Consider the following 20,982-nt stretch of genomic DNA (forward strand, 5'->3'; position numbering starts at 1 on the left):
TTAAAATACATTTGCTGTATGGACAGTCTGCCCTGAGCAAGCCGGGGTTAACTGCTTTGCTCACGGGAAATGTGGTGCAAACACAAATCAGACCAATGTTAACGATGTGTTACATGTCTGCTTTAAGGAAGTAGTTTACATTAAAAATTTAAGTTTTGTCAACGTTTCCAAATTTGCATGGCTTTCTTTTCTTAAAATATACAGTATATAAAGCCACGCCCATAGCAACCAAACAGGTTAGCCTAGCAACCATTTAGCAAAAGCTATGTCTCTTCATCAGAACATCGTAGAGACACAGGAGTTGGTTCGTTTCACTCATAGCTTAGAGCATCATCAATTTGCATATACCAAACACGCCCATAGCAACCTAACAGGTTAGCCTAGCAACCATTTAGCAAAACCTATATCTCTGCATAAGAACATCGTAGAGACACGGGAGTTGGTTCATTTCACTCATAGGTTAGAGTACTATCAATTGCAGATGCCAAGCCACGCCCATAGCAACCAAACTGGTTAGCCTAGCAACCATTTAGCAATACCTATGTCTATGCATCAGGACATCGTAGAGTCATGGGGGTTGGTTCGTTTCACTCATAGCTTAGAGTATCATCAACTCGCATATGCTAAGCCACGCCCATAGCAACCTAACAGGTTAGCCTAGCAACCATTTAGCAAAACCTATATCTCTGCATCAGAACATCATAGAGACACGGGAGTTGGTTTGTTTCACTCATAGCTTAGCGTATCATCAACTGACATATGCTAAGCCACGCCTATACCAACCAAACTGGTTAGCCTAGCAACCATTTAGCAATACCTATGTCTATGCATCAGGACATTGTAGAGTCATGGGGGTTGGTTCGTTTCACTCATAGCTTAGAGTATCATCAACTCGCATATGCTAAGCCACGCCCATAGCAACCAAACAGGTTAGCCTAGCAACCGTTTTGCAAAACTTATATCTCTGCATAAGAACATCGTAGAGACACGGGGGTTGGTTCGTTTCACTCATAGCTTAGAGTATCATCAACTGACATATGCCAAGCCACGCCCATAGCAACCAAACAGGTTAGCCTAGCAACCATTTAGCTACACCTATATCTCTGCATCAGAACATCATAGAGACACGGGGGTTGGTTTATTTCACTCATAGCTTAGAGTATTATCAAGCGCAGATGCCAAGCCACGCCCATAGCAACCAAACATGTTAGCCTAGCAACTGATTAGCAATATGTATATCTCTGCATCAGAACATCATAGAGACACAGGAGTTGGTTCGTTTCACTCATAGGTCACTCATATCTATCTATCTGTCTGTCTGTCTGTCTGTCTGTCTATCCGTACATCTGTCCGTCCATCCATCCATCCAGCAAAACCTAATAAGTTCTAATAAGAAACTTAATAAACCACATACATTTTGCCTGGTTGTGGTCTCTCTCCCTCTATCTCTCCCTCTGTCTTTCTCAAGCCAACATAAAGTTTGTTCACAAACTTTTACCTTATCTAGTTATTATTATAATGTGCAGGATGGTCAACTTATTGTCAACTTTACAATAAACAAATAAAGTTTTTACCAAAGGTTTTCTTCATACTGTTAACTCAGATGTTAATATTTTGTGGATTAAATACCCTCTATGGTCAGAATTGTCTCATCCAAAATGACCCATATTCCTAATAAATTGGCACATGGAAATTAAATCATAATAACTATTTTATGTTCTATTAAGATCCACTCCTTCTCCATTTGTTGTGTATTATTGCTTCTGGTTTGTGCATTTTATTTCACAGAAATCCTAGAAAGTTTTGTCTCAAAAACTGAACTCAGTTTTTGAGTCACATTATTTGAAGAAAAAAACCTGTTTTTCTTATGGAACAGTAGTGAATAGCAAATGAATGAGGGGAAGTGATCGTTGTTGCCTAGACGACATTGTGCATGTAAACAGTCAGACACATCAAAATACAACTGTTCCTTGCATGTAAATGTTGTATTTAATGTAATGTTACAAATGTCAAAAAACACTGAAAAGTTAAATTGATTAAATCAGAGAAGCATTTATTTATAAAATAAAAATAGCATTTAAAGGAGCCAGTCTTTTGCTGTTTTGAGGCTTTGATTATATTTTTGAGGTTTTTAACAATGGATGTTCATGTTTCTAATAAAAAAACGCTTTATATTTCACATATGTCAAGTTTATTGTTCACCGCTGTCCCTCGTCTAACAACAAAACGACTTGGATTTCTTCCGGTCTATATGAAGTCCCTCCTTCCGAAACGCTCTGATTGGTAAATCTGACCAGGTCTGTCGTGATTGGTTCCCCGCTTAGTGTGCGTGCGTGCGTGTGTGTGTGGCGTGCGTGCGTGTGTGAAGATCAGAGCCATTAGGTGTGTTCGAGCTCCTGCGGCGCTGCGCAGACTGATCGGAGAGATTAGCCGCTTGCAGTAGAGGGATGAGTTGAAAAAGAAGCAGTCAAGTCGGATACCTGCTGTTTGCCGTAGTGACGTTCGCACCATGTTTCTTTTTCAACGTGCGATTGAAGTGGATTAGAATACTGGATTTGTCCAATAAACAAACATTTTAATTAAAAAGTAGCAACCATAAACTCTTCATATTGCAAATGTTATGTGCTGCTTAACACTGTGTGCCTAACAATCATGGTAAACATAAGCATATATTATTAAATTACCAACGGAGTCTGTATTCATTTCATTTTTATTTTATTAAACAACACAAAATAACATGTTTATTATATTTGTACGAACAGAGTTTTAGCTGTTTTAAAAACATGCATTAATAAGTATTAGTTGAACTGAGGGTGTTATAATAAACCCGATCGTTGCGTGATCGTTGTCGCACATGATCGTTGTCTAGCCAATCATGAAAAGCTATGTCGTCATCACAGCCTTGTGCAGCCGTTCCTAAGGCCCTTGTGGCTACAGCTGTGGCTACCCGATCCGTCCCGGAAACACGATTTGTTCCGCGCATGCGCGAAACTGACGTCACTTCCTGTCTGAAATAAATCGAAACACTTTACGGCAGTTTCGGGTATGAAGACTATACCGTTACTGCTGTTGTTTTACACTCGGAGTTTAATATATATATTTTTTATTACATTTATTAATAAATGTATTTATTATATCTGTATAAGTTTCTTTTTTCTTCATTTGTTTCTTACAATGCTTTGAGATATTTCCTGGCTTGTTAAATTGTTGCTGAATTATAATGCATGTTTGTTTTAAGGTGGTCATAAAAAATAACTACCCGATCCATTTCGGTTAAAATTTGGTTAATATGTGGCACAAATTAACTTCATTGAATTAAATAAATGGTCAAATTAAACTGAATTGTTTAAATTTGCTAGACACAATTTGGAAAATACAGATGTTCATACAGATGTGTTTTCTTTCTATTCATTTTCTAAAGATAGGTTCTACATAACTGTTCTAGATATTTAACTGCATTTAAGAAACACACAGAATACAGTTATATATATATTCTTTCAATTTATTTATACATTTGTTCCATTCCTCACACACGCTCGCTCGCTCACTCACTCACTCACGCACACTCTCGCACACACACACACGCACACGCGCACGCACACGCACACTCTCTCTCTCTCTCTCTCTCTCACGCACACTCACTCACTCACACACGCGCACACACACTACATTTCTCTTTGTAGAACATAGCATTGACCTTTAGGCCTTGGTCATCAACACAGTACGACAAAAATGTTTCCATGTCTTCTTGGTAATGAAATATAAACAAAAAGGCATCCTTCGCCTCAGAGAATTGACCCCCCAAGAGGTTCTTGATGGCATTTTGTTGATCACCCCTGTTCATCTGCAAAAAGGCAGGCTCTGTCACCTCCCCACGGAATAAGTGTCTGTGATTCTGTACCCAGTACCACGCTGTATTTAGGTCTCGGACAATGGTTGGCTGCTGCACCTATTGAAGTAAATGAAGTTTATGCTTCATTCTAATTGGTTGACTAATTAAATGGCCTATAGTCATTTATTCCTTACATAGTAAAATGGCACAACAGTTATACTATTTATTCAGCAATCATGCAAATGCTTCATGTATAACCACTACTGTATAATCATTAACCTTATCAATGTCCTTGTCATCCACAACTCTTCTGCTGGGTGACAGTTTGGTGGTGGTGAATTTCGACACCCTAAACACAGGCTCAACGATCCCCTGAAGGAGTTGGGATGCTTCTTCGGTCCAGTATGCAAACCTCTGTCCATGCCTTTGAAAATATATGTAAATGTATATGAACTCTATGTAATAGCTTTAGCTAACTTAATACAGCCAAGATACTGAAATTATATCTGTAGAATCTATCATACCCTTCTAGGCAAAATCTTTCCATGAGGTTAATGCACCACCACTGGCGAATCAATGGCACCTCCTCCTAAAACACACAAACACACAAAAAAAATGCACACATACCAGTAGTTCAATGACATACTTGTGTGAAAATCCAGCTTACCTCTGTGAATGTTAAGGGACATGATGTGCAGATGCTGAGAGCATACTGTGAAACACAAATAACACTGTAAGACTTTGGTTTTATTATCTAACAGCTTTGATAAATTAAACATTCTTACCATCAGCATGTAGACACCACAAGAATCCCCACTGGACTGTTGAGGAAAAAACTGGAAAAGGAAAAGTGCATCCACAGTTAGTTTAAAAAACAACTGCAATTTTTAGGTAAGGGATGATGTACAGGCAGCAGGTTGTTATCGCAGAATAAAGCCTGACAGTGTGATAAAGACTGGGTTACCATGTGTTATTAGTTTTGTGTGCTTGTTATCTGGGAATATCAAACCTTGGAATGTTGCAACTGGCCAATCAGAATCAAGTATTCCAGAGCACAGTCGAATAAACATGTTTAGTTATATACATACATTTGCTTGACACAATTCCATCATTTAAAACATACCTCAAGGTCTCTTCCTGTTTTTTCAGTCCAGGATCCTGGGTCAATGAAGCTTGCAATGTGTCTGGGATTCCAAAGAGAACACAAAATTACATAACGTGCAATTAAATTATCAGGTGTGCAGCCTGAGAACTAGGCTCTTTGATGAACTTGAAGCCTGTGAACGAGGCTCTATACAAACTTGAAGCCTGAGAACGAGGCTCCTTTTGGAAACTGTAACCAAATAACATGCCTGGAACAAGGCCAGTAAATTATCTTAAGTCTAAACCTAAATATGGTTCTGTAAGTCTTATCTCCAAAACCATCAGGTTGTCTTCCTCGGACAGGACAACTAGCCGCATGTACTGTTTAATTGGGCCGGTGTAGAAGAGTCTGTCGCCTGTTTGAAGAAGAAAAAAAGCATGAAAAAGTTGCAGTTAAAAGAAATATCATATTATCTGATATCTGACTAAAATTAAACTCCATAAAGGTCAATAAAAACATCACATAAATTTAACCAATTTTATATATAAATTGATTTTATAATTAATATATAAAATAATGCACAAATCACACTACAAAGAAAGAAATTTGTAATGGTTTTAATGGTAAAAGCTAATGGTTCATACTATAGTAGTATTTTAATGTAAACCATTAGCATCTCTGTGAAGGGTTCTATCGTTTTCTTATTCTATACGGGAATTTAACAAGTACAGTTAATGTAGCTCGATATTTTAAACATAACTTTGTAAATTAAGCACATGACCCAGGTTGTAACAGACTGTCAGTTCTCCTTTTAATTATAAAATCGCTTAACGCAATTTAATTACCTTTGATGATCAAATTCGAAGACGCCCGGAACAGGTGTAATGCCGAGAAATGCACCCCTGCCAGATTCCGAGCTGGTCCCAGGTCGAGAAGACTGTCGTAAAACGTCGGCGATAACAGGAAGTGACGTCAGTTTCGCGCATGCGCGGAACAAATCGTGTTTCCGGGACGGATCGGGTAGCGACAGCTCTGGTCCAAATGGCGCACTCCGGTCTTGAGGACCTCCTCTGAGTCCACACTTGGTGACGTCAGGAAGTGCAGACCTATAGGGCACTAGGCACGATTCCATAAGGGTATATGGGAGTGCATTTTGGGACAGACTTGAGATCATCACACCGGAAAAAGCAAGTGGTGCTTTCTAATCACTGTCGCGGTACTTTGTTGTCATTCGCAGATCAGTCTGCGCAGCGCCGCGTGAAGTCGACCACTTGTTGTCCCACTGTTGTTATTTGGGACTGGAGCTGCCGGTTTTTATTGTTCTGTATTTCATATGTTTGTATTTTATATGTTGATATGCCACCCGAGCATTATGCAATAGATACTTATGTTTGTAATGCATTCATTTGTCATGACGTCATGAATGTATATTTATTAATTTGTTTACACTATACTTAATGTGCATAATGTGTTTTTAATATGCATATATGTTGTTATTTAATATTTCTCTATAATACAGAAGCTGTGTTGTTCACCTTTACAGAGCCCAGAGACAATATAAATCTACAACAAAACATGGCTTATTACCTTAAGTAAGAAAATGCACTGCATTAAAAGTTTTTATTCTTGAATAGCTGACTTAATAGAAAATAAAAAAGCAATAATATGAATAAGTAACTAATTAATAAATAAATTTTTAATTTTATCAAAACATACATTTAAAAATGTGTCCGTCATGTTTATGTGTATGTCTGACATCCACGACACTCCTCCCATCCATTCTGTGATTAGGCGCTCGCAAGGATTCCTGGGTAGGGGACTTCAGTGGAGTCTGCGTCAATGCGCGCTTCACCGAACACCGCATCGAGGGCACAAAGGAGGCGCTCGCGAGCAGACTTCTGAGCGCTAAAAAGACAAATGGGACACCCTACGGACTCGTAGACTTGGCGAGAACGCGCAATTTAAGTCCACGAGACCACAAGTGCGCCATTTGGGACAGGGCCTATGTCTGACATCCACGACACTCCTCCCATCCGTTCTGTGATTGGGCGTTCGCAAGGATTCCTGGGTAGGGGACTTCAGTGGAGTCTCACGAAGCCCGCATCGAGGGCACAAAGGAGGCGCTCGCGAGCAGACTTCTGAGCACTGAAAAGACAAATGGGACACCCTACAGACTTGTAGACTTTGCGAGAACGCGCAATTTAAGTCCACAAGACCGCAAGTGCGCCATTTGGGACAGGGCCTGAGATGCTGTGCCGGCTGAGCAAGCCGGCTGTTCTCAAAACGCTCTTGCGCTACTTTAATGCCCCACGTGAAAGTCACGTGGCGTCGGCGCCGGTTCAAGTCGGACAAAATTTCTAACCGGCATGCACTGCTTCAAGTCAGATTCCGATCGATCAGCACAGCGCCACATCAAGTCGAACACACCTATTGAGAGAGAAGGCTTGTTCGACTTGATGCGGCGCCGCAAGATCCGACAGGAGGATGACATCAAAGTACCGCGAGAGCGATTCGAAACCAAACATTTTATGGTTTTTCGAATGGCTCTCGCGGTACTTTGATGTCATCTGCCTGTCGGATCTAGCGGCGCCGCATCAAGTCGAACAAGCCTAGAGAGTTCTGCCAACAGAAGTCCAAAACGCTGGAGCGTCACGTGATTCATGGAGCCTTCAGATAGTTCCAGGAAGTTATTTTTTCTCTTTAAATGCTTCATTTCTTTCATTTTTTTATTCGTTAAATGGCTTTCGTCTTTAAATGGGTTAAACATTTACCTCAGTTGGTTTGTTTAGTCGCAGCTCCATGCGTAACTAGTGTTGTGGCGAATCGGCCTTCCATCGCAGAAAGAAATCTCAGAGACAAGGGTTCCAGATGCCAAGAGTTTAAACTTTATTTGCTCGAGCAAGCAAAGTGAGACACACAGAGTTCATCTGGTCATGTCCAACAAATACACTTCTGACTCCATCTTTTATACACGGTTCTCAAGTTGTTATGAGTTCAAACCAATCATGTTTTACCTGACATCACCTTCTACCAATCAGGTTTTACATGACATCACTTATTTTTGTTAGTCCATCCTCTTGTGACATTCCACAGTTAAATATCAAGCTTATTACATCAACTTTTAATTGTGGCGAAACTTTTTAAAGGATTAAAAAAGATATACACATACATCCATCTTTAAAATGTAGATGTATGTCATTTTGTCAGTTGCTACTATATGAAAGACACATACATACATCTTTATTATGCGAATGTATGTCATATTGACATTTACTACCCCTAGCTTAATGTACTTCAAAAATACAATGCATTTTAGACAAGATCTTGTGTTTTCGTTAATACTAATGTCTCCAAGAATGCGTGCTGTGTGTGTTCTCAAAGTGTTTGCGTGCGAAAGATGTCTTATGGTGCTGTTTGATGTTCAACCTGGCCTGTAACCTTTGACCCATGAGATCGTAGTCTTTTTGCTATGAGACTCATAGCCTTTTCTGTGTTAGTGTGTGAGACCTATAACTAGTTTAAATGCATTGTTTCATATAAAAACTCAGTCAGTAATAGAAAAACCCAATGCTGTAAAACCACCATACTAGTAACTTCCGGGAACTATTGAAACGGAATTCGGAGGATATGAGCTGTATCCTTCGTTGCTGGACAATTCTTTGCGTCGGCCAACATCTGTTATTTGAATAAACGGCAACAGCTATACATTCAATCAAATATGTGGTGTTTAAATGTGAACAGTTTACAATTTGTGTCACGTTTTTTTTTTATCTCAGCAGGCATATGTAGTAAATAGGTTTACAAGTGTTTAGTGATTTTTGAACATTTTGAAACAGTGAGGCAAATTTTTTATATTTGTTTAACTCTTTTGGCATTGTTTAGGGTAGAAAGTAACTAACTTTTTACCTCTTAAATCATGTAGAAATAATTTTAATTAATTTGACAAGTGTGCGAGTGCAACGTGTTGTCATAGCTACTTCCTGTTTCCTTTTCTGCCAGTAAATCCTACGAAGACATCTCGTTTAATTCTAAATTGAGAATCCTCCGTATACCGCATCCTTTAGAAGATGATACCTATGGAGGACACAAGGACGCAGCCTTACGAAAGACACAGCAGCTGTGTCCCAATTCAGCGGCTGCAACCTTCAAGGTCGCGGACTTAAAAACGAGGACTTGGTTTTCAAAGCACGCAGCCTCAAAATTGCAAGAAGCTAACTGAAATGAGACGGTCTAGCCTCGCGGAGGATTTCCTAATGATTTCCTTGATTTGCGTCACCTGCTACTCCTGTTGCGTGGTGCCAGCAGGACACAGCAGAGACGTTCCTGACGTTCCTTTTTTAAACAAATACGGAGCCAGAAAATTTATATTTTATTTTCGAGAATATGTAGATTAAAACAGCCCAACAGTATATTAAATTAACCAACCTTACAAATTCAAAAAACACAATAATGCACCAATAATGTTAATTAACAACATCATATATAATATTAAAACACTGAAATCGACCGTTTTTGTGAATTACATACTTTTATTTAACTAAAGATTTGATAGATTGTTAAAAAATTTCAAGCCGTTACAGGCGCGCAATGAATCTCGGGATAGCTAAAGCTGTGAAGGATACATTTGTTGTATCCTTAAAAACCTGCGGAAATAAGGTCGCATTTTGGGGCTGCTTTTGAAGCAACCTTTGAATCGGGACAGCCTTACCAGCCTTCAGTCGCGCTGCTGTGACGCAATTGGTCTTAAAATGCAGCCTTCAAAGCACGCAGCCCCCGAATTGGGACACAGCCAGCTTCTATCAATAGCTCTGGTGAAGATGTCCCACCCATACCATATCAGCCAGCTTCCGTTTCTCGGGCTGTTGTGATTGGTCGGTGCCCCTCTCAGTGCACGTGTATTCATAAACTTTGGCTTTTAGCAATAAACAATAACAATGGTGTCAACTTCACTTTATCAGTTAAAAACATGTGGATCGATCGAAGTGTAACGGAGGTCTGCTAGTGCATGTGCAAACGTCAATATTTGTTAGAGATCGCAAATGTTTTTCCTACTATGGCGAGGGAAATGACACCGGACCGAATGGCGTCATACCAGTTATATTAATTAACACTAATAACAGAAGCGTTAGTCTTGCCTTTTTATATTGTACCCGAGTTGGATAATAAAACAAGCAGACTGACCAGGAGACATTTGCAAGTAGGACTTCAAAGTATTGTTTATGCTCTAATTGTTAGGGTTCTGTCCTTCCTATTCGGAGTTTTCGTGTCTTGTGGACAGGGTCGTGACAGTCCCATGTCTTGTGTATATGTTTTGTCTTGTGTGGAGACACGTGGCGGTTTGTTGTGACATTTCGCCGCGTGTCCTCCTGTCTTTTGTTTAACTCCGCCCCCTTGTTTCTCCGTTAGTGTTCATCTCCCTCACCTGTCCCTATCATCTTCCCGCAAGTTTCCTTTTAATGTTAAGTCTTGTCACCTGCCCGTCACTATCCCTGTCCTATTATCCTTGTTAGTTTTCCCCTTTATAAGTCCCGTGTATTCCCAGTCCTGTGTCGTTGCATTGTATTTGCTGTGTTTGTTCATGCTGTTTACATCCCGTTCGTGTCTTCCGTCAAAGACTGTTTCGTGTTTGGATTTATTATTTGGAATTATTATCCTGTTTGTTTTGTCCCCCTTGTGGGAGGTTTTCTGTTTGAGTCTTCTTTTAGTTTATTGTTCGCCCTATCGTGGAATTATCATTTTATTAATTTATTTGTCGTTTTGAAATGCAGAGTCTCACCCTTAACACCCGCCCTGACCCTATCTCTGCTATAGCATTAACACCTCCTCTTGACATTCAACCTGCACTTAAGATCTGCGAAGAGGATGTTTGCCAGCTTTTCCGCAAACAAAAGATCAGAAAAGCACCAGGCCCAGACAATGTCTCACCCTCCTGCCTGAAAGTCTGTGCAGAGCAGCTGTCGCCCATCTTCACAAATATTTTTAACAGATCTTTGGAGCAGTGTGAAGTCCCTTCATGCTTCAAACGCTCCACCATCATCCCTGTACAGAAGAAACCCAAAATATCTGGACTTAATGACTACAGGCCTGTTGCTTTAACATCTGTGGTCATGAAGTCATTTGAGAGACTTGTACTGGCCCACCTGAAGGACATCACCAGACCACTTCTTGATCCCCTCCAGTTTGCTTACCGAGCAAACAGGTCTGTGGACGATGCAGTAAACATGGGACTGCATTACATCCTACAACACCTAGACAGACCAGGGACTTACGTCAGGATCCTGTTTGTAGACTTCAGCTCGGCCTTCAACACCATAATCCCAGACCTCCTCCTGCCCAAGCTTACCCAGCTCTCTGTGCCAACCTCTACCTGTCAGTGGATTATTAACTTCCTGTCGAACAGGCAGCAGCTAGTGAGGTTGGGAAAATTTAAATCCAGCACATGTACCATCAGCACCGGAGCTCCTCAAGGATGTGTTCTTTCTCCACTGCTATTTTCACTCTACACAAACGAATGCACCTCTACAGACCCTTCTGTCAAACTCCTGAAGTTTGCAGATGACACCACAGTCATTGGCCTTATTCAAGACGGTGATGAATCTGCCTACAGAAAGGAGGTTGCTCAGCTGGCTGCCTGGTGTAGTCAAAACAACCTAGAGCTGAATGCATTCAAGACAGTGGAGATGATAGTGGATTTCAGAAGGAACCCTCCATCACTTCCTCCCCTCACCATCCTGGACAGCACTGTGGATACTGTGGAGTCATTCAGGTTCCTGGGCTCCACCATCTCTCAGGACCTGAAGTGGGAGTCCCACATAGACTCCATTGTAAAGAAGGCCCAGCAGAGGTTATACTTCCTCCGTCAATTGAGGAAGTTCAACCTACCACAGGAGCTACTGACCCAGTTCTACTCAGTGGTCATCGAATCTGTTCTGTGCACTTCAATTACTGTTTGGTATGGCTCGGCCACCAAATCAGACCTACGAAGACTACAACGGACAGTTCGTAGTGCTGAGAAAATTATTGGTGCTCCTCTGCCCACACTTCAGGACCTGTACGATTCCAGAGTGAAAAACAGGGCAAGAAAAATCATCATTGACTCCACACACCCAGCACACAAACTCTTTGATCTGCTGCCCTCTGGCCGGCGCTTTAGAGCACCAAACACCAGGACTTCCAGACACAGAAGCAGCTTCTTCCCCCAGGCAATCTCCCTCCTAAACAGATAACTGCTCCTTAAGAGCAATATTCCACTTCCACTACTCCTATAGTGTGCACTATAGTGCCTTATTATATCTACATCTTATGTATACATGTATATAACACTACCTCTACTTACTAAATTATCCATTTGCACAAGTGTACATACAATCTGTTAATATGTTTATTCTACTATATACTACCCGGTACAATGTCTCTTATATGTTATTATCCCCCATTTTCTGTAAAATAGTCTTTATTTTATATATGCACAATTTAGAATCTTTTAGACTGTAAATCGTATTATATTGTATTGTCATTGTGTTAAATGTCTGTACTAGAAGCTTCCAACACCAAAGAAAATTCCTTGTGTGTGCAAGCACACTTGGCAATAAAGCTCTTCTGATTCTGATTCTGATTAAAGTCTGTTTCATTTCAACTGCTGCCTGCGTCTGGGTTCTGTCTCCACTGACCGTGACAGAATGCAACGACCAAATAAAGACCCAGCAGGCAGCATGGACGCTGTGCGTTCCCGCCAGGCTCGTCTCCTCTGCGGCATTCGCCAGGGAACCGGAAGCGTAGACGACTATGCGGGCCGGTTCCTCGAAGTCGCAGAGGAGACTGTGTTCGGAGAGGAGGAGTTGGTGACGCTCTTCAACGCCGGTCTCAGGGAGCCACTCTCGCGTGCGGAGATGAGGTCACTGAAACCGCTGGACTTTGATGCGATATGGCTGTATGCCGTTGATCGATCGGAGTCCAGGGTCTCAGTTCAACCCACCTACTCATCTCCGCTGGTCGCGATCCCTGAGGGCCGTCCCCTGCAGATCGGGGTTGTGGGCGTCGCCACACCATTCCCTCCACCACCAGTGAGCCTCGGTGGCAAACAGGGCAGGCGAGAATCTTGGGGGTCCTCATCAGAGGCCTCCAACCCTGAGCCAGCCGTACCCTTCACCTCCTTCCTTCAGCCGACCACCAGGCGGGTGGCTCGGCTGAAGAAAAAGAGGCAGTGGCGGGCAGCGCGGGCCTCGTCCCAGCCAGTGCAGCAGCCGGCGTCCAGCCCGGTATCCAGTCCGGCATCCAGTCTGATGCAGCCGGCGTCCAGTCTAATGTCCAGTCCGGTGTCCAGTCCGGTTATACAGCCGGCGATGCAGCCGGTTATCCAGCCGGCGTCCCAACCAGTCTTCCAGCCGGCGTCCAGTCCAGTGCAGCCGGCGTCCAGTCCGGTGTCCAGTCCGGTTTTTCTGGCGTCCAGTCCGGTGCTTCAGCCGGCAGTCCAGCCGGCGAAGCCGGTGTCCAGTCCTGTCCAGCCGGCCTTCCAGCCGGCATCCTGTCCTGTCCAGCCGGCCTTCCAGCCGGCATCCTGTCCTGTCCAGCCGGCCTTCCAGCCGGCGTCCAGTCCTGTCCAGCCGGCCTTCCAGCCGGCGTCCAGTCCTGTCCAGCCGGCCTTCCAGCCGGCGTCCAGTCCTGTCCAGCCGGCCTTCCAGTCGGCGTCCAAGCCCTGTCCAGCCGGCCTTCCAGCCGGCGTCTAGCCGCTGTCCAGCCGGTCTTCCAGCCGGCCCATGCTTTGTGGCTTCACCTGTACAGTTATTGGTCCCAGTCTTCCCAGCCATGCCTGTCCCTTCCTCCTGCCCCTCCCCCCGCCCTAGGAAACACCCATGGTCACCCCTAGGTCCCCACCCCCTGTCCCACCCCAGTTTAGTTTTCCCAGTTTTTTTCAGCCCATTCCCCCCTCCCTTCCCGTTAATGTTTTTCTTATTGTCCAACCCCAACCCCTTCGTTGTTCTGTCGGCCCTGCCCCTAGTATGTTCTGTTTTGTCTGTGTGGTGTTTTTCTTCATTCCTGTCTGTTTTGTCCCGCTGAATGTTTTCCCCTTGGGCCGTTCGGGGTTCGGCCCTTGGAGCGGGGGTACTCTCAGGGTCCTGTCCTTCCTATTCGGAGTTTTCGTGTCTTGTGGACAGGTTCGTGACAGTACCATGTCTTGTGTATATGTTTTGTCTTGTGTGGAGACATGTGGCGGTTTGTTGTGACATTTCGCCGCGTGTCCTCCTGTCTTTTGTTTAACTCCGCCCCCTTGTTTCTCCGTTAGTGTTCATCTCCCTCACCTGTCCCTATCATCTTCCCGCAAGTTTCCTTTTAATGTTAAGTCTTGTCACCTGCCCGTCACTATCCCTGTCCTATTATCCTTGTTAGTTTTCCCCTTTATAAGTCCTGTGTATTCCCAGTCCTGTGTCGTTGCATTGTATTTGCTGTGTTTGTTCATGCTGTTTACATCCCGTTCGTGTCTTCCGTCAAAGACTGTTTCGTGTTTGGATTTATTATTTGGAATTATTATCCTGTTTGTTTTGTCCCCCTTGTGGGAGGTTTTCTGTTTGAGTCTTCTTTTAGTTTATTGTTCGCCCTATCGTGGGATTATCATTTTATTAAAGTCTGTTTCATTTCAACTGCTGCCTGCATCTGGGTTCTGTCTCCACTGACCGTGACACTAATAGCAACATTACACACTAACTAAAGGTTGAAAATTGGATCGCGGGGAATGGGACCTTTAAAAATATTTTTAATTAAAATAAATAGCATAATCCAAACTGCAATATTATATAAAAACAAGAATGCGTAGTTTTGATTTCATGACTTTAAAGCAAAAGTGGAACAAACAAAAACCCCAGATATTTATGTTGTTTTTATTCAACTTTTACTCAATTTGTTGTGCTGATAGTAATGAAAAATGTGTACTAAATTCAGAAAAATGAGAAAATGTTTTGATAGATTGGCTCTTTCTCAGGAAGCTGGTTGGATGATCTGCGTCAGGGTCACGGTGTTTACACATACCCTAATGGAGACATTTACAATGGTGAATGGCTATGTCATCAAAGGTGATGTTGCAATTTAATTCCGTAGCTCAACAGCATATCCATTCTCACTGATCTAATCTAACAGTCTGTCTCTTCTATGCATATTAGAAATTATACACAATGAATTAAAGGCGGGGTAACCGATTTCTGAATTACGCTTTAGACAACTGAGTCGGGCCGAGTACCAAAACAACCTTGTAGCCAATCAGCAGTAAGGTGCACAGGACGGACATTAGCCGAGCCGAGTGCTGACGAAAGCGACAGATGGGGGTAGGGGTCATAGCCGCGGGAAGTGGGGGTTCTGCGGGGGCTGCAGCACCCCCTGGCGTCGAGCGAAAGAAAAACTGAAACAGTGTGAAAGATGCATAAATAAAGGCAGAGACTATTTGCACCAGGTCCGCCCACCAATATGTGATTGGAATAGAGTATATGTAAGAACGACTTCATTTTGAACAATGACTCAAGTGGCATAAGGTGTAAAGTCTGCGTAGTGTGACACAGGAGACTGGGGTTCTAAATCAAACTCTTGCATTTGTTTTCAATAAAAATTTTATTCTTAAAGTTTAGGGTAAAGTAACGTTATCTGCCACTATTTATAAGTATCAATAGCATCTAACTACTTTTTTTTATTTAATCCAAAGAAAATACAGCTATTTTCGGTAAGAGTAAAAAGCATTGCTGCCTTGGGCAGGCTATTTGTAACATTACTCTGTGTAAATAGACACTCCGTAAATTAAATGTTTTATCAAAAATAAATATAATACATTTTATTAATGTGTCTATTCACTAATATCCATTGAAAACATTAATAACGTCACTGTTTTTGCTTTAATAACGTTACTGTTACAATGACAACGCAAGTGTCTAATGACGTCACGGCGTTAGTGAAGGTCAAGTGTCATGAGCGGTCTTGTCCAAATGGCGCAAAAACGAATTTCAGACTTATTTACCTCATGCAGGACTTCAGCAGCGTCAACCCAAAAAGAAATGCCACTTTCGGAGTTTTGCATGCAGGCCAGCAGAAATGTAAGACAGTTATTTCTTGATTTGAGATTGTGGCTAGGTCTACAGGCAGAATATGTAACGTTACGGGTTTATTTCTGTGCTGTTGCCGTACAGCATACAGTTGTGTTTATTCGCGTGACCGGTTTGCCCATGGTTTTTGTTTGGGTGGTTAAGCTGCCGCCGTGCAGCTAGTTTTCATACAACAGATTTTGCTTTGGCTATAGGCATACATATAACATGCGTTTATATGTTTGTTTTTATGCTGCATCCTATAATCACACTGGGATCTTCTTAATTCTCGGCAGCAACTAATTTTTGCCTCCGTTATTTATTAACTTTAAACTTAAGCGGCTCTCCCATGGCACAGTAATAAAAAAAATGACAGCACCCCCTGCTCAAAATACGTTCCCGCGGCTGTGGTAGGGGTGTGTTTGTTTTGGTGATTTGAACATCAACAACGGCTAAGAGAAATCGGACACCCTGCCTTTAAGTTTCATTCATTCAAATGTAGAACATGCTTAATTTTGCAGTAAATGTATCTACCTCTTTTCTTTTAGACATGGTCAAGGTACATACATATATCATGATACAAACTCTCAGTACATGGGCTCATGGATCATGGGTAAAATTGAGTCAGCTGGAGAGCTTATCCATCTCAACCATAGATATCAGGGCAACTTTGTTAATAATAATGTAAGTAACACCCTAAATCAGTTGTTCTGAACGGGTACAGGGATGTGGTGGCAGTCTTGTTCTGACAGTGTCTTGTACAGCAGGGAAAATCCAATGCACATATAAAATTACATCTAAATAGGCAAGTAACCATACAAACATTTACAATTAATATAACAAAATATAGGTAGTCAACGGCAATAGATCTCATCCATATACAAATACTGATAAAACTGTAACAATATTTAATTTGGTGTTTTTTGGTACTGTGTTTTGGATTGCCATGTGATGTCCAATGTGAAACCAACATCATAAAGCAAAACTAGAACTGCCATACCATGTTATCTGCATTCTTGAATAAAGATAGTTGTACCTCATTTACACAATAACCATGTTTTAAGTATTATTGACATTTTCTAGCCATCTGGTCCAGGGAAATATGTATTTAACAGTGGATGTGAGCAGCATGGAGAGTATTTCCAGATAGATCAGGTATGTCTCTTTATGTTTTACCAGATGTTTCAGCAAGACACTGAAACATCTTTCACACACATTGATTGTTAAAGATGAAGAATATGAGAAATTCAAATGCTGTTATTCTCTGGATTCTATAGGTGAAAGGAGATACTGAGCAAGATGAGCCTTTCATAACTACTGTATTGAAGTGGAAACCCAAGGCAGTTACTAAGCTTTCTCATTGGACCACTGTTATAGATACTGTCTCCTCAGGTACATGCATATCCAGATATGATCACGTACAGTATCTCACAGAAGTGAGTGCACCCCTCACATTTTTGTAAATATTTTATTATATCTTTTCATGTGACAACACTGAAGAAATTAAACTTTGCCACAAAGTAGTGAAAATAACTCCACACACAGCCATTAATGTCTAAACCGCTGGCAAAAAAAGTGAGTACACCCCTAAGTGAAAATTTCCAAATTGGGCCCAATTAGCCATTTTCCCTCGCCAGTGTCATGTGATTCTTTAGTGTTACAAGGTCTCAGGTGTGAATGGGGAGCAGGGGTGTTAACTTTGGTGTTATCGCTCTCACTCTCTCATACTGCTCACTGGTAGTTCAACATGGCACCTCATGGCAAAGAACTCTCTGATGATCTGAAAAAAAGAATTTTTGCTCTACATAAAGATGATCTAGGCTATAAGAAGATTGCTAAGACCCTGAAACTGAGCTGCAGCATGGTGGCCAAGACCATACAGCGGTTTAACAGGACAGGTTCCACTCAGAACCTCCACTCAGAACAGGCCTTGCCATGGTCGACCAAAGAAGTTGAGAGCACACGCTCAGCGTCATATCCTCAGCGTCATATCCAGAGGTTGTCTTTGGGAAATAGACGTATGAGTGCTGCCAGCATTGCTGCAGAGGTTGGAGGGGTGGGGGGTCAGCCTGTCAGTGCTCAGACCATACGCCACACACTGCATCAAAATGGTCTGCATGGCTGTCGTCCCAGAAAAGATGATGCACAAGAATGCCCTCAAACAGTTTGCTGAAGACAAGCAGACTAAGGACATGGATTACTGGAACCATGTCCTGTGGTCTGATGAGACCAAGATAAACTTATTTGGTTCAGATGGTGTCAAGTGTGTGTGGCGGAAACCAGGTGAGGAGTACAAAGACAAGTGTGTCTTGCCTACAGTCAAGCATGGTGGTGGGAGTGTCATGGTCTGGGGCTGCATGAGTGCTGCCGGCACTGGGGAGCTACAGTTCATTGAGGGAACCATGAATGCAAACATGTACTGTAACATATTGAAGCAGTGCATGATCCCCTCCCTTTGGAGACTGGGCCGCAGGGCAGTATTCCAACATGATAACGACCCCAAAAGAAGCTGAGGCTAAAGGTGATGGACTGGCCAAGCATGTCTCCAGACCTAAACCCTATTGAGCATCTGTGGGGCATCTTCAAACGAAGGTGGAGGAGCACAAGGTCTCTAACATCCACCAGCTCTGTGATGTCGTCATGGAGGAGTGGAAGAGGACTCCAGTGGCAAATTGTGAAGCTCTGGTGAAAGAGGGTTAAGGCAGTGCTGAAAATAATGGTGAGGGTTAAGGCAGTGCTGAAAATAATGGTGGCCACACAAATATTGACACTTTGGGCCCAATTTGGACATCTTCACTTAGGGGTGTACTTTTGTTGCCAGCGGTTTAGACATTAATGGCTGTGTGTTGAGTTATTTTGAGGGGACATCAAATTTACACTGTTACACAAGCTGTACACTCACTACTTTACATTGTAGCAAAGTGTCATTTCTTCAGTGTTGTCACATGAAAAGATATAATAAAATATTTACAAAAATGTGAGGGGTGTACTCACTTCTGTGAGCTACTGTACATATTATACATGATGATCAGTTGATTGCTTTAATATGTGAGAGTATATATTATCTACATTACAGTGTGTGCATGATTACTATGCAAGTTCTCTGGTTTGACAGTTGGAGGGGGACCAAAACTAAGTGTTGGGTAATAGTCAGGGCTTTACATTAACTTTTTTGCTCACCGGCCAGAGTGGCTAGTTGTTTTCCAAATTTACTAGCCAAGGAGCATTTTCACTGGCCACAATTTTGTTGTTGTAAAAAAATTCAAAGGCTGCGTCCTCCGGTGGTTGCATTTGTCGACCGCATACATCATCGAGGTTGTCTCATTTCATTTATAAAACAATATTTATTTATTTATTGTTTTATTCTTAACGCCATTCCGGCATCTTTCATCAATTCATGGCGAGAACTAGTCAAATCTATACACCAGTCTGTTCTATACCCAAGTCAGGGGTGGGATAATTTGGAATCCTCAATTAACCTATCCTGTATGTCTTTGGACTGTGGGAGGAAACCAGAGTACACAGAATAAATCCACGTTTACAGAGGGAGAACATGCAAACTCAACACAGAATGGCCTCCTGTCCCAGCCGGGGATCGAACCAGGGATCTTCTTGTTGTGAGGTAACAGCGCTAACTTATTTCTCTTAAGATGTAATCATTGTAGTTTCATTCTTACTAGGTATGCACCGAATGTTCGGCAACCGAATATGTGAAATGGCCGAATACATTATACCGAACATGACTTGTGATACGATCAAGCAGCAACCAGTGCAGAGAGAGAGAGAGAGAGAGAGAGAGACCGCATGTGCGCTTTATTAATGCAAACATTTTGGAAGTGTGTGTGGAGCATTTTAAAGTGTCAGAGAAAGACACGGCATGGGACTTGTCTCGCGGGAGTAAATTTCCGAATGAAAGCGTCTTTACCGGTCGGTAACTTTACTTCAGATGGAAGCGGGCGGGCTGTCTGACAGTAGCCCCGCCGCTCGCGACATCCTTTGACATCATACAGTCGTCGCGTGCACTCAGTCCCCTGTACTAAACAATAGGGATGTAACGATTCACCGTGAGCCGGTTGAAAATCGATTATAATGTGTGACGATTCAAATCGGTTGAGGTGTGAACATTTTTTGAACAGCAGGGGCCGCCATGTTCACTGCAAACTTAAACGTGGACATGCTGATATTTCTTAAAGGCAAAAAATCCAAGAAAAGCACAGACAGTATTAGTTTGTTTATATTAAATATACTTTTTCTATTATTAATTTATTTTAAAATTGCAGTTTAGTTTTGTTATTTGAAATAAAAATAATTATTATACAAAGAAACGTGAAGCATTTAAGAAATAATGCAAGGGAAGTTGTTAATTTCTAATTTGTTTCAACTCATTTTGTAAAAATAAATCATGAGTAAATCGTGAATAAATCGCATCGTGAGATTATAATCGTGAATCGCATCACATCGTGAGCTGAGTGAATCGTTACATCCCTACTAAACAACTTGTCAAAGTATGTTCTGTGCATCCCGGCCACGAGTGCACCTTCTTAGAGAACAGTCGACTATCGTGGGCGGAATTTGGATGAGAGACGTGAACTGATATGGTTGTCAGTCAGCATCAGTCAGAATTGCTTGCATGGATGTTTTTTTTTTTCTTCTTAAAATCATTTTGCCATGTACAGTGGCTTGCAAAAGTATTCATCCCCCATCATTTTATTCACATTTTGTTATGCTGCTGCCTTATCTTAAACTACTTTAAATGATTATTTTTTTACTCCACTGTAGCCTATAATTATCCAACAGTTTTCGTTTATTCGTATTTTTAGCTTATAGGCCTAATGTTGAATGACACTTTTTAATGAACTGTTTTGTTGTAGGGGTACAGAGTAACTTACATTACATTCTTTTAGCAGTCAGTTATAGGCCTAATATAGGCTATTCAATTTCAATTTTTTGTTTTAATTGACTTTGTTTTGCTCTGCTCAATATTATTTTAAGTTGTATTGTATTTT

General features: G+C 41.9%; 2 protein-coding genes across 2 annotated transcripts in view; one reads left to right on the forward strand and one right to left on the reverse strand.

Moving 5' to 3' along the window:
* rsph1 (radial spoke head component 1) overlaps positions 1–19,883 on the forward strand; it is a 47,356-nt gene extending 27,473 nt beyond the window's left edge. Inside the window, exons 4-8 of the mRNA XM_057327402.1 lie at positions 14,893–14,983; positions 16,525–16,660; positions 17,060–17,131; positions 17,254–17,368; positions 19,422–19,883. Of these exons, the coding sequence (XP_057183385.1) occupies positions 14,893–14,983; positions 16,525–16,660; positions 17,060–17,131; positions 17,254–17,368; positions 19,422–19,597 (590 nt within the window). The 3' untranslated portion in view covers positions 19,598–19,883. The remainder of the gene's footprint in view (positions 1–14,892; positions 14,984–16,524; positions 16,661–17,059; positions 17,132–17,253; positions 17,369–19,421) is intronic.
* On the reverse strand, positions 3,525–5,884 carry LOC130550060 (structural maintenance of chromosomes protein 5-like). The gene is made up of 7 exons (XM_057327403.1): positions 5,762–5,884; positions 4,956–5,331; positions 4,618–4,668; positions 4,500–4,544; positions 4,357–4,421; positions 4,112–4,256; positions 3,525–3,949 (listed from the first exon to the last, which is right to left on the reverse strand). Exons 3-7 carry the CDS (start codon positions 4,624–4,626, stop codon positions 3,647–3,649), a joined length of 567 nt encoding a protein of 188 aa, XP_057183386.1. The 5' UTR covers positions 4,627–4,668; positions 4,956–5,331; positions 5,762–5,884; the 3' UTR covers positions 3,525–3,646.
* Positions 19,884–20,982: the final 1,099 nt, after the last annotated feature.

The sequence above is a fragment of the Triplophysa rosa genome, unplaced genomic scaffold, assembly GCF_024868665.1.
Source record: "Triplophysa rosa unplaced genomic scaffold, Trosa_1v2 scaffold228_ERROPOS557246, whole genome shotgun sequence".
In the NCBI taxonomy this organism is placed as follows: Eukaryota; Metazoa; Chordata; class Actinopteri; order Cypriniformes; family Nemacheilidae; genus Triplophysa; species Triplophysa rosa.